Here is a 12,949-nt window from a genome sequence, read left to right as displayed (position 1 = left end):
TGGGGGGAGCCGTTGGAACGGGCGGGGGAGGGGGCGGGAGCAGGCACCTGAGGGGCTTTCCTTCCTTCAGTGGCTGGCTCTCTGAAATGGCGGAGGGCTGGTTTGCCCCTGCACCGTCCCCTCTGCGGTGCTGAAAGGCAGGCGGGCTTCGCCTCTGTGGGAGAGAGCTCCCGGGGAGTCACAGGAGCACTCCAGCACTTGAGCCCGGCATTGGAGGGCCCCAGGGGTGCGATCTCCTACCCTGGTCCAGAGTGGCCTTTCCCAGATTGGTGTGCGTTTCCGCATTTCCGTTTTCCCCCTGTTAAAACTAGATTAGTAGCCCTTCCCTCCCTTCATTAGTGCTGGGAGGACAACTGCCTTCAAAATGTGACATACTTAAATACTTCAGGCATAATGTGACTGTCCTGGGACACTGAGGTGGATGGATGGTGGTTGGTTTTGTTGGGTACGTTTGCTTGATGAGGGGCTGGGGCACAGAGAGCGTCAGCGTGCTCTGTCATCTGCTGTTTGTGTTACGAGGGTCAACATCAAAGTTCAAAACAGAAAACAGCAGTAAGTGACTTCTTGAAAAGTCATTAACTCTTCCTTCAGTGAATCAGCCTATTTATGTTTTGAAATAAGGTCCCTGGCAAGCTTGTGGAATGCCCTACTTTAGCTGACCAACATCCATCAGTCCTTTATGTTTTCGAAGATGGAAGCATGACAGAAAACTTAGGAAAGAAAAAGACCAGTCTCAGAAGGCTAGTTGGCTAGTTCAAATTTATAAAAACATCCTCTAGTGCTGCTTATAGTAAGGATGTGGAGGCAAAGGAATACAGGGGCAATAACCCCTCCAGCTGTGTCCTGTCACTTTCCCATAACTGCAGAAGCGGGTTTAAGGACAAGTGAAGATAGTGAACTAACAACTGCTGAGCTAGAACTTAGGAGCACTTTCTGTATGCCTTCCTTGCAAGCAGCCTTTTCAGCCTAAGCAGGACTCAAAGGACATGTATGCTCTGTGGTATTGCTTAATATAAACAGCACTAGCAGAATTTGGCTCCCTGAGGCTGATCCGCCAATTTCACTGAAAGCAAAGTAACTCTTCTCCATGACCACTTAGACAATATTAAGATATATGATTAGTAACCAGCTAGTTTATTTGTTTTGAATTGAGCTGCTTCAGATATGCTCCAGAAGGTACATGCAAACTACCCACTGAGTAAGAGCTATTGGCCTTAAAGTCCCATCTGCAGCACTGTCTTCTACACTCCAGTCAGTGATTGGAAAGTGCTTGTCTTTTTTGTTTTTTTTCTCTTTAAATTCCACATGTTTATAAAAAATTACATGCCAGCTTTCAGACTCTGCAAACATTCCTAGAATATCTGCTTTTTATAAGGTAGTAAAAAATGGCAATTGATTTACTCCAGCGTTGTTTCAGTTCTTCCTAGCTGGCAATTTGTGCGCAAATTAGTGGAGAGTAACAGTATTGTTCATGCAGCAAAGTGATTGACCTGAATTTAATGCCTCTGATCCTCCAGTTTAAATCAACAACTACMTGCATTGTAAACTTCTAGGCAACAGTTCTCACACTTCTCCTGTGCCACCAAGCCTTTAAAAAACAAAACAACCCAGCAAACTGAGCTCAAGCTGGGCTTTCCTTAGATACTAAAGCTGATGTTCATTTACTTCTGCTCTTCATTAAACTTGAGAATGCAGCTATATTCAGTAAGTAAGTCAGGAATGTAACAACAGGCAGTTTGGAGGTGGTGTTAAGAGGGAAGAAAGACCCCGGAGCACAGCAGTGGGATTTGGGGTGGTGAAGGGCAGTAGAACTTGTAGATTTTCTGTTTCTTTTCTGAGGGCTGTACCATGAAACAGCTTTTCCCATCTATCAGGTGAACCCCATGTTGACACATTTCTGCATCTTGAGTCAGTGTGGTGTTTAGTTTCTGGTGCACAAGACCCTGGAGCAGCCAGTGGTGTTGCCTGGTTGTCAGCTTTAAAAACAAATCCAGGAATGTAGTCTCCCTGGCCTTCAGAGCAGCAAGGAAAGTCACTCTGTTCATGACTGGAGTCCTGAGCAGGAGCAACTGTAATATAAACCCTTACTGCCAATCTGCGTGTTCTTATTTTCAAGACTAAAAACAGTAGGACAGAATTTTGGTGGCCCTCCAATCTGTCCTGGACCCACTGGTTCTCAGAGAGAGACTGCTCTGAGAGATCCTGGGATGTACGAGTCTGTGTGAGGACTGACTTCATAGGTAATTTTGCTTAAGGACAGAGTGGAGAGGGGGGTCTGTTTTGTTTTTGTTTTCACCTCAGTTATTTTTAATGGCTCTTTACCAACACCAATTGTTACCTGGCACTGGTATCCTTTTTTCCACTGTCTAGTATTTATCAAGAAAGAAAATGCAGACAAGTTCTTGGGAAGAACAAAACGTGCTAACTCTTTTTTGGAGGAAATGAAGAAAGGGAATATTGAAAGAGAATGCCATGAGGAGCGTTGCTCGAAAGAAGAGGCAAGAGAAGCTTTTGAAGACAAAGAGAAAACTGTAAGGATGAACTAATATGAAACACAGGCCTATATATTTCATGTTTACAAAACAGTATTAAAGTCTTTGAACTGGGAATCAAAGCTCACAAAATACTCTTGATCACTTAACACAAAGAAAAATTAGACAGTGTTTTTGAATTTGGTTGGAATTGCTACAGCATAAACATATGAAAGCTGGAAAACAGTCTTAGTTTAGCACTTGCAAGGCCAGCCCATATTAAAGCCTCCATTCTTTTACCTTGTCTTATCTGTTTAATCAGCATTGTGAAGTATTTGACCTTTAAATATTTTGATATTAGCTGTGTTAGAAATATTGCCACCTATCTGCATGGCATAGCTGAGTGTTCAAGAGTTCTTAGACGAAGAGACCACAGGAAGATTGAGAAGGCAAATACTGACATAGAACTTCATGCAAAAGTTTTGCCTACTTATCTGAAGAAGCTTTGTAGGGTTTATCATCTTGTGCATCTCTTTCCAGCATTTAAATGGACAGGATATGTACTGTGAACAGTTCTTAAATGTTTGAATATCAAATTGTCACAAAGAATTACATTGTAATTCCTGTATCACCTTCCCTACCCTAGAGACTAATTAGCTTTAGACAGGAGGGAGATCTATTCCAAAGCTAAAGAGAGATTTAAAGAGATGGGGCATGTCCAGGAGATAGGTCAGTAGAAAAGGTAATGTTTAAGAACTTGAAGGGACTGAGGGTAGAGGAGCATCAGGAACATTGGCTGTAGCTATGTGGCTGTTAAGAACAGCCCTGAAACTGGAGTTAAGGCCAGATTTATTTCACTTCAGCATTACTTGCTGGCCAGAATGTTCTTGGAGTGTGCCTGAGATGACCTGGGTTGGGGAGTCATGGATGCATCATAAGGGTACTTTAAAGCATAAGGGTTGGCTGATCTATGACAGAACCAGCACAGTCTGTTCTACCTGGTGACCAGATATCATGAAAAAGACAGACTTGGACAGGCAACATACCTGGAGTCCGCAGTGCAAGAAGGAAGGGAGAAGGGACAAGAGACACAGTATTTTTAGAGTGTCAGGATTTCTGAGGTCCTGAGGGGCTAAAGGGGAATGACACTGAGAGTTTGGTATTGCAGGAGTGTAAGTAAATCCAATCAAACGAATACAAAGATAAGTTATGCAAGAAAGTGAATGCCTTATGTTGGATGAGTCACATTAGGAAATTTCTAAGGAGGCTAAGTATTTCTCAAAAGTGCATGAGACTTGTTTCTCTAGGGCTGGGCACTATAGATGGATCATATGGTTTTAATTTATTAAATGGCGGTATCAGACTGCAAGGCACTATATTTGCCTGTAACTTAAATATTCTGTTTTAACAATTGTTAGCTGCAAGTATGGTCTGTATGAAAGTTCTGACATTTTTCTAAAGAATTGAACTCACTGATTTCTATCTAACTTTTGTTTGTCTCCTCCTATTTCCCTTTCCCCACACCTACTTGTAGGAGGAATTCTGGAATATCTATGTAGGTAAGAAACACTCTGCATTTGTTTGGAAAATTAAGCTTCTTTTTTTTGCAAGGCTAAAAAGGACACATCTCTTACATAACCACTTCCTGCCCTCATTTCCTCTCTTTTCACTGTGGACACCCTCATTTTGTTTCCTCTGAAAAGGGAATCTGATTGATTAATTTACTGCCTTGCTGTTGCTTGAACCCAGTCACTTCTTTCTAAGGCAAGGTTCAGCTGCCTTCAATGTTTGGGATGATCTTTGTCCTCTCAGAAAAGAATACTGGCTCTTTGCACACAAAGGACAGTGAGAAGCTGGGGTTGTGACTCTGCCAGTTAATTGTCCTCCAGAGGTATCTATTCGGAGATATATGAAGATACAAAGAGTCATAGATGAGGGTGGCACTTTAATTTTTGGCCTTGGCTAAAGCATTTGATTGTGTTGCTCAGTCTGGCTTGCCACTTTCAATCATCTTTCATGCTACAGTGTTGTTGATTCCTGTAATGTTTAGCATTCTGTGGGATGTGTTTTCTACAGAACTGTTTGGTATTAAAGAAGACGAACCAGCAGATTAGCAAATACTGCTAATCAATATTTTCTGKTTTTTTTCTGAAAGTCTTAGTTATTAGCGTTATTGCTTTTTAATGTATTAGTGTTTAGTAATGTGTTTTCCAGAAATTATGTGTCCAGCATGCATGCTGTGAAGAATACCTCAAAAATTTTGACCCAAGTAAGACTGCTTAGCTTTGTCTTTTGGAGTCCACAGAAAACTGAAGATAGTTGCCGTGATGAAGATTCAGAACTTTCACAATCCTCTAAGGGGGAGATAAACTCTGAATCCTACAGGCTGAAATTTCAAACAAAGCCTGCGTCAGTACTGTGGGAACAGCAGTTAACAGGAATGGAAAATTTCAACCCATTTTCTCATGAGAATACAGGCAGCAGAGCATTAGTGCCAGTGCTCTTAGCTGAAATGCCAATTTCATACATTTTAAACCACAGGCCATGAATACTTTTTTGGTGTTCAGAGATATTGAAAACCACAGCTTCCCTCAGCCAAGTTACTAGAACAATTCATTCTCATTTTCTTTTTTAGTATGGGATTCTGCAATACTTTTGTGAAATATTGCTATAAAGCTCAGTTCCACAGCAACAATTATGGTGTCTAGGGAAAGACTAAATAAGCATGGTTTTAACAGTAAGATGCTGCTTAGTTAAAACCACTACAGAGTAGAGCCCTCTGGCACAACTGATGAGTCAGAAACCAGCAGCTGTTCTGCAGGCCTTGAGTCTGCCTTTCCTTCAGTAAATGGTGGTCTCACCTTCCCTCTATTGAGGACAGACATCAGTCTTTAACTCTTCTCTTGTGGAATACACAGGTGCTGCRTTTAGAGTGCTGGTGTTCTTGGCCACACACAGGTACGGATGGGATGTTCAGTTGCTGGAGCACTACACAAAGCCCAACAGATACTCCCTGCAGCAGATACAGCTGCAGCAGATAAGGTGACAGGCCAAAGCCATCATGCAGGTTGCAAGCTGGATCCTTAGGATAAGCAGCTCCTTGCGTCTTGTCTCCTCTGTGGGCATTACTGTTACAGGAGGTAGAGCAGGTGGTAAAGTACAGGAAAATGAGGAGAGTACATCTAAGGAGAAAAATTATAAAGCACATGTCACTTCTCCAGATATCCTGCTTTTCTTTTCACAATGCCCAGAAGAGCCATGCAGAGTCATGTGATACAGCATGTGTTTGTCACAGCGGTCACTGGATGGGAGAGACCRTGGCAGTGAGCATCACTGCAGGAGTGAGGTGCCTTTGGAGGGGGCAGGAGGAAGGGCTGCTAGATAGCACGTGCCTCCAAATGCAGTGCCACCCCCCCACACACACACACACTTTCCTGTTTTGTAACTGTGAGGTACATGTGGCTGAGGCCCTGGGGTCAGGTCAGCCAGTTGCGTCCAGGTCATGGAGAGGAGGAGAGACTGCAGAACTACCTTCCAAATTTGGGAGATCGCAGCCTAGGTATGGGGGGTGTGAGGTAAGAGCTAATTCTTTGAAGCTCAGGCTCATACCTCAACAAATACAATGGGACTATTTTGGTACTGTAAGCAGCGCAAAACAGGAACTTGGCCTGCATGCATGTACCTAGCAGGGCTTTGAAAAGCATTTTTTTGTTTTGTTTATCTTCTGATTAATATGTTGGTGTCTGTTGCTTTTTAAATGAACAGCATTGTAGACAAAAGATATGCACATAGGATGAGATTACCTTTAAAGAAGTAAGAAGTGGTTTGTCATCATTATGCATAAATTGCAAGGACATTAAGTGGTCAAAAGATCAAATTATCTTTGGAGGGTAGTTACAACATGGAAATGTCCAGTCTGTTTTGAAAGCCTTCGCTGTAAATGTTGCAGTATTACTTCATCTTTCTACAAAAAAGGCTTAGCTATGTGCTGTCATACAGTAGCCATCAAAAACAGATTGCAGAACTTAGGTCATGTATATGACTCACGCTGATTTGAAATATTGTTCCTACTCTTTGCTTTGTCTGGAATGTGGCAACTCACAGGATATATGTTTTAAAAAGAAAGATGAAAGTTTGCTTGTTAAAATTAACCTCCTTCAGAGTTCACTGACAGTATTTACATTCTTAAAACAGCTTGGTGTTTTGGTTTGTTTTTGTAGATGGAGATCAGTGCAGCTCGAATCCTTGTCACTATGGCGGACATTGTAAAGATGGAATCGGTTCCTACACTTGCTCCTGCTTGGATGGTTATCAAGGCAAGAACTGTGAATTTGGTAGGTTTCTCCTTTAGAGAACTGTGGCAGTGAATTTAGCAGGGAACTGAAGCATAGTGTCAGCACTGTCTTTAATGTGCAATATTTGCCTCCTGAAAAAATGCATGGAATAGAATGGCAGTCAACAATGAGTTGGAGGCCAGTGCCAGAAACACAAAGCCCTGCTGGATCCACTACTGGATTGTGTTAGTGAATGCTCAGAAGTTGCACTTGCTCCAGAGCCCTCTTGTTTGTGGTAGTGCCTCTTTACATGAGCCTGAACCCCCAAAAGACACTGATAAAATTAGAGGGCATAGGCTTCTTATAACTGATATCAAAGAGCCTTTACTCCAAACTCAGAAATACAGCCTCCCTGCTCAGCTCATAGCAATATAGAGCCAGACAAAGAAAGTAGCTTTCAGTAGACAGTGCAGGGACTTTCTCAGCCTTGCAAGGAATCCATTTCTTCGTACAAATCCTTCCTGAGTTTCACGTCTACGTCATCCAGCTACTACCCTAATGATGGTGTCACTGGAATGTGTATCAGTCACCCAGAGGTAGGAGTGGGAGGTGTGGAACTGAAGCTCACGTGCAAGACTGAGATGATGAGGGGTTGAGGTTTGTAAGGCAGGAGGGAGGAATCATATGAGGATATACCATTATCCAGACTTCTCTGCTAGTGTTTTATTCTTTCCTCCACTGTCGCTCTGTCTCTCCCTTTTTAAGCTCACTGTGACATGGTGGCTGTGCCTACTTGCATTTGGCAAGCATTTTTCATGCTATGGGTGTGACTGCTTTGTAAGGCATAAGCTAATATTAGCTACTGATGCTGTTATTAAAATGTGCTTCAGGCRCTTTACAGGTGGAGACACAGATCCTATCTAAAGAGTGCAGTGTACTTACTTACATACTTTGGTGAACTTCAATATCTTCTGTGAAGTCAGTGTTTATTTACAACTTTTCTCCAAACTTGTCTCTTTTATAGTCATACCAAAGTACTGCAGGATAAACAATGGTGACTGTGAGCAGTTCTGCCACATCAAAAAAAGTGCACAGAAGGATGTTGTGTGTTCCTGTGCGAAAGGGTATGTTCTAGCAGAAGATGGCAAAGGCTGTGTTTCATCAGGTACGAAGACACATGATGAACTAATAGCAATGGTGGTGAGACTTCTTTCACAGTTAAAGAAGTCTTTTGAAACGTCAGTGCTCTAAGTGACATAGATTTAGCACTGAGGCTAGCTGATTTGTATTTTCAAAGCCTTCCATGTGTGAGGTGAAGTGATGGGCATCTTCAAATCTATGTTTGGGAACCCTTTGCAAGGTGCCTTTCACAGAAATTACCTGAATGGAAACAAAGTGCTGCTGGCAGGATAAAAGTGCTTGTAGTTATATCTCACTTATTTAAACACACCACATTTAAAATAGCAGCTTACAAGAACTACTTTTATACTTTTAATGGCAGTTAACCTAATCAAATAGTAATCAAATAATTAAGATTAGTGCTATTGGATGTACATTTTCATTGTATTCCAACAAACTGAGGAGGGGGGAGGGGAGGGATAAGTCAACCATATATGGATGGCATTTGTTTCTAGATCCTTTATAACTAATAATCAATTGCTGTCATGAGTGATATGATTCCTAACACAGAATGCTTTGCTCATTTTCCCAGTTAAGATGGTTTTATTAATAGCAGGTACTTGAATATAACAATATAAATAATTGAAGATGATGTTTAAATTTTAAATACTTTTTAAATTGAAAACTCCGTCCAGAAACTGAACCCACAGACAGCTTTTAGGACTAGAAAATGACTTTCATTTTTCAGCCCATCTGGTCTTCCACCTTTGTTGCATCTGCCAATGTTTTGTTAGTGTCTTGAAAATAGGGCAGCTGATTTTATTGCAAGAGGGTGTTGTCAAGGAGTTTCCCCTTGTGTGGGTGTTTTTGTCCTTCCTTTTTAATTTTAATGTTCTTGTCTTTACAGTAAAGTTTCCCTGTGGAAAAGTTTTTGTGAAAAGAAAGAAAAGGTCAGTTATTTCACCTGCTGATAATAGCAACATAACCAGCGATCAAGATGTGCCTCCCACAAATGAAACAACTCTGGAAGAGGGCATTGTTACTACCACAGAAAGCCCAACCCTCCAGCCTCGGAATGAAACGAGTATCAAGACTCCAAATGTGAATACCAGGATAGTAGGTGGTGATGAGTGTCTGCCTGGTGAATGTCCGTGGCAGGTAAATCAGGTGTTTGTGCTCTGCATGTAAGCAGAACATGTTTTTGAGGGAAAGTGTGCAACTGCTTATTTAGTTTGGTTGCCTTCTGTATGTGTTATCCATATAGGATGCCATTTGTAGTTGCAGGTATGTTGAGTTGAGTTGCATGTATCTAGGCACTTAGATACACTGTTCTGTAAATTGCAGCCTTAAAATATCAAAATAAAAAGCTTTGTGCAATTTTAGATAGTGCTGCTTAACCTGTCGCCAGAGAGGGCTTGTGAGTCATGCTGGCCCAACAGTGTCATCTTTGCAGATTATATTCCACTTCTGTCCATAAACTGTTTTGTTCTGGCAGAGTTTTGAAGGTCTGATAGCTTAATCTATCTGCCTTGTGTCTTTCTGTGTCATTTCATTCAACCTTTCTGAGGAACTAGGGCTTCTCTCCCTTGTTTCTTCGGGTGTGGTGCATCTTGGTGTGATTTTCCATTCCAGTCTGCTCACTTGCTGGGGACACTAGTGTATAGTCCACTTCTGTATGGCAATAGTATAGTGTAGTGTTCTGATACAGGTGAGAGGAGGTGCCCAGGATAATGCTGTGCACAAAGCTTTAAGCCTTTTATCAGGTTCCTGATCTAATGGCTTGGCCAGCACTACCCAAACTTAACTGAATCAGCTTTCAGTTCCCAAAGCCATGACCTAACAAACCACAATACCTGTGCTGTTGAGGTTATTTGCAGAGTCAGGGCCTCTGTTTAGTATAGTATTATGTTTGCTCATTCTTAGTCTGACATGAGTATTTATAGGGGAAAGCTCGGACAAAAATCCAGTGCTAGATGATGGTCTACAACCATGTCCTATTCTGTAACACTGTATGTCATTGTCCTCCACCTCTCCATCCCTGTCCTCCCTCATGATAGCAGTCCATTTAGGTAGTATACTTGAGAGCATGTCAGATAAAGCATGAATTTGCTTCAAAAATACACTTCCATAACTAAGTTTTCCTCTTCACTTTGGACCAGCCGAAATGAGCTCCTGTAATCAGTTCACAAAGACTAGGCAGGGTAAACTGGGAACAGAACTTGGACAGGAATTCCTTAGGATAGTAAGTCTTAGGGGAGAGGTGATTTGGGCGGTGCACTCTCCCTTCTCAGTCAGTTGGTGTCTTTTCCTAAAAGATGTTACTAAGTACCGTGAGGCGATATGCGAAGCCAAACCTCTTCATCATATAAGGACAACTGAGACTCTGTAGCCTGTCTGTAGCATACGCGTGTGTGTATGCAATACTAGGACCACTGCAGAGAGACCTGCAGACTAGTATGTGTTGCAGTAATATGCACATATGTAGAGTGCAGAGAAAGCAATTACCTGTTCRTAGCTCATTGAAGCTAAACTGCTCTTCTTAATTCTGTATGTATCTTTTTTCTCTCACAGGCTGTTCTAATAAATGAGGAAGGGGACGAGTTTTGTGGTGGAACTATTTTGAATGAAAATTTTATACTTACTGCAGCTCACTGCATGAACCAAACCAAAGAAATTAAAGTTGTTGTTGGTAAGTGGTTATTTATTTTACTCCTGTAATGTTGAAATGTTGAGCCTGTGCTGTGGACTAATCCTCTGTGCTCTGAAACCTGTGTGAGATGGTTTTTGTTTTTGTTTTGTTTTACTTTTCATCATTTCCCATTATTGCAGGCATCCTATTTTGTACTAACATAAGTAACTGATGTAGAAGATGGTAATGGTGCATTCTGTTTTTTTAGTCAGCTAGGTGGAAGTGATTAAGAACAAATGTTCTAGCAGTATTGGCTAGCATTGCATTCATCAGAGGAGTCCTTCTTTAGAAAGCTCATAATTTTTCCAGACACATTGACTGGAGGAAGAAGAAAGTAGCTCAAATTATGACTACTTCACTTCTGAGGCGTGATACTAGGTCAACGCAACTTTGTGCCTGAACTTAGTCCTGGCCCAGACCAGTTTCCCTTCCCTGATGTAAGCCATGCTCAATCTCCTGTAAGAGCTTCCACCCAAAATTGAGTTAGTTTAGCTGAATGAGTTTATCCTTTACTTAAGCTGGTACAATAATTTCCCTAGACAAGACCTTGGAACTGAAACGGCATCCATGGGCTGCTAATAAATGTTGCAATAAATGTTTACAATTTGCTGGTATGGTATAAAGGCCTAGGCAAAGTGTCAGGAATGGGATACTAGTCTCTAATCAAGATTGCTTTTAATTTCTTTCACCTTCCCCATATTAATGACCCCTTTAATGATCTTGTACAGGTGAAGTGGACAGAGAAAAGGAAGAACATTCTGAAACAATGCATACGGTGGACAAAATACTTGTTCACTCTAAATATGTTGCAGAAACTTTCGATAATGACATAGCCATAATAAAGCTGAAGGAACCTATAAGATTTTCTGAGTACGTTATCCCAGCATGCCTTCCAGAAGCAGACTTTGCTAATGATGTTCTGATGAACCAAAAATCTGGGATGGTTAGTGGCTTCGGGCGTGAATTTGAAGGTGGACGACTATCCAAAAAACTGAAAGTGCTTGAAGTCCCCTATGTTGATAGGAACACTTGCAAGCAATCCGCTAACTTTGAGATAACAGAAAACATGTTCTGTGCTGGTTACAAGGTGGAGCAAAAAGATGCTTGTCAAGGAGACAGTGGAGGCCCCCATGTAACCAAATATAAGGAGACTTACTTTCTTACTGGAATTGTTAGCTGGGGAGAAGGATGTGCAAGGAAAGGCAAGTATGGTGTCTATACCAAACTGTCCAAGTTCTTACGCTGGGTAAGAGCAATCCTGAGACAAAAAATTTAGTGGTGTGGTTCTTGATCCTTCTGTTAGCTAACAAGGTGCAGGTATACAATCTGTAACAGAAACTTTATCCTTTTTTTAGCACATCTACTAAACTTGTTTGAGAGCTGCTTCTTTAAAGTTATGGTGCTGCTTCTTCTTATTTTATTCCCAGCTTCCAGCATGTATATGTGGACTGCCAGTGTTACTTTGAGTTTGTACAGTGAGGAGCTTTCCCCAAACAAAATGGCTGCTTCCTGGGATCTTGTGTTTGCTTATCCATTTATTTTTATATTGCCATTATGGTTTCTGTGTGTTTGCCCAAGTGATTCCAGCAGACACTGCTTGGCATAACATGAGCCCCCACCAGTCATGATGAAAGTAGGAAGACCAGAACTTCAGTTACTCTTTAGATTGCAGCCAGCTGGTTCAGTAGGGAGTTTGTGCTTATTAGAGCTGTTTAGCTTCTACCTGTTGATGTGTTTAGAAGATTAAGAGAGCAGAGAAGATTCCATGGCAAAAGCTGAGCCACAGGTAAGTATTCGGCATGTGATGCTAAATAACCAAATATGTTCCACAGAAATACCCACCTAGGTCAATGCTGCTAATTACAATATTGTTTCCCTTTATATAGGTTGTACTTCACTTTAGTTTACTTTGAACATTTCTGTTTTACTTCTTCAGAAAAAAATGTGCATATCCACTGTTTTCTGTATCATGTTCTGCATTGTGTATGGCTGAGGATCAGAGAGCTCATTGCATGTATAGTTGTTCTACGTGTTTCTGTGAGGTGCAATATTGATGTACATCAGCATTTGAAATAAAAAACTTTGTTTTTATTTTTTGCTTTTTTTTCCTTCAGTCAGCTTACAAATAAACGAGGACAAAATCTCTTTTAAGAGTGAAAAAAGAGCAAATGTCCCTAACAAATACTTGTGATATATTTCATCTGCATTATGTCAAGACTAATGAGGAGGTGGAGAATGGATGGGGTCCTAAGGGTTTCACTGGCCTAAGGGTTCTTATATGGCAAGTTAGATACCAAGATACTAATTTCCTTAGAAAGAGATTAGTTAAGCCAGGGGTTTCCCAGCCTTCATCTATTAGATACTACCCTGATCTGTGCTGCAAATTCTGCTGGCAG

The 12,949-nt window shown here is 41.3% G+C and overlaps 1 protein-coding gene across 2 annotated transcripts in view; it reads left to right on the top strand.

The window, feature by feature from the left end:
- The window catches only part of F10 (coagulation factor X), a 12,911-nt gene extending 299 nt beyond the window's left edge, over positions 1-12,612 (top strand). Inside the window, exons 2-8 of one of the 2 annotated variants that reach the window (XM_026055160.1) lie at positions 2,371-2,531; positions 4,006-4,030; positions 6,692-6,805; positions 7,770-7,910; positions 8,772-9,022; positions 10,436-10,553; positions 11,282-12,612. In XM_026055160.1, coding sequence (XP_025910945.1) covers positions 2,371-2,531; positions 4,006-4,030; positions 6,692-6,805; positions 7,770-7,910; positions 8,772-9,022; positions 10,436-10,553; positions 11,282-11,829 — 1,358 coding nt within the window. In that variant the 3' untranslated portion in view covers positions 11,830-12,612. The remainder of the gene's footprint in view (positions 1-2,370; positions 2,532-4,005; positions 4,031-6,691; positions 6,806-7,769; positions 7,911-8,771; positions 9,023-10,435; positions 10,554-11,281) is intronic. The other variant, XM_026055170.1, reaches the window with a different exon arrangement.
- Positions 12,613-12,949: the final 337 nt, after the last annotated feature.

Source organism: Apteryx rowi, unplaced genomic scaffold (genome assembly GCF_003343035.1).
Source record: "Apteryx rowi isolate R43461 unplaced genomic scaffold, aptRow1 scaffold_123, whole genome shotgun sequence".
NCBI classification, from domain to species: domain Eukaryota; kingdom Metazoa; phylum Chordata; class Aves; order Apterygiformes; family Apterygidae; genus Apteryx; species Apteryx rowi.
The sequence above is the reverse complement of the archived record's forward strand: the minus strand, read 5'-3'. Positions and strand labels throughout refer to the sequence as shown.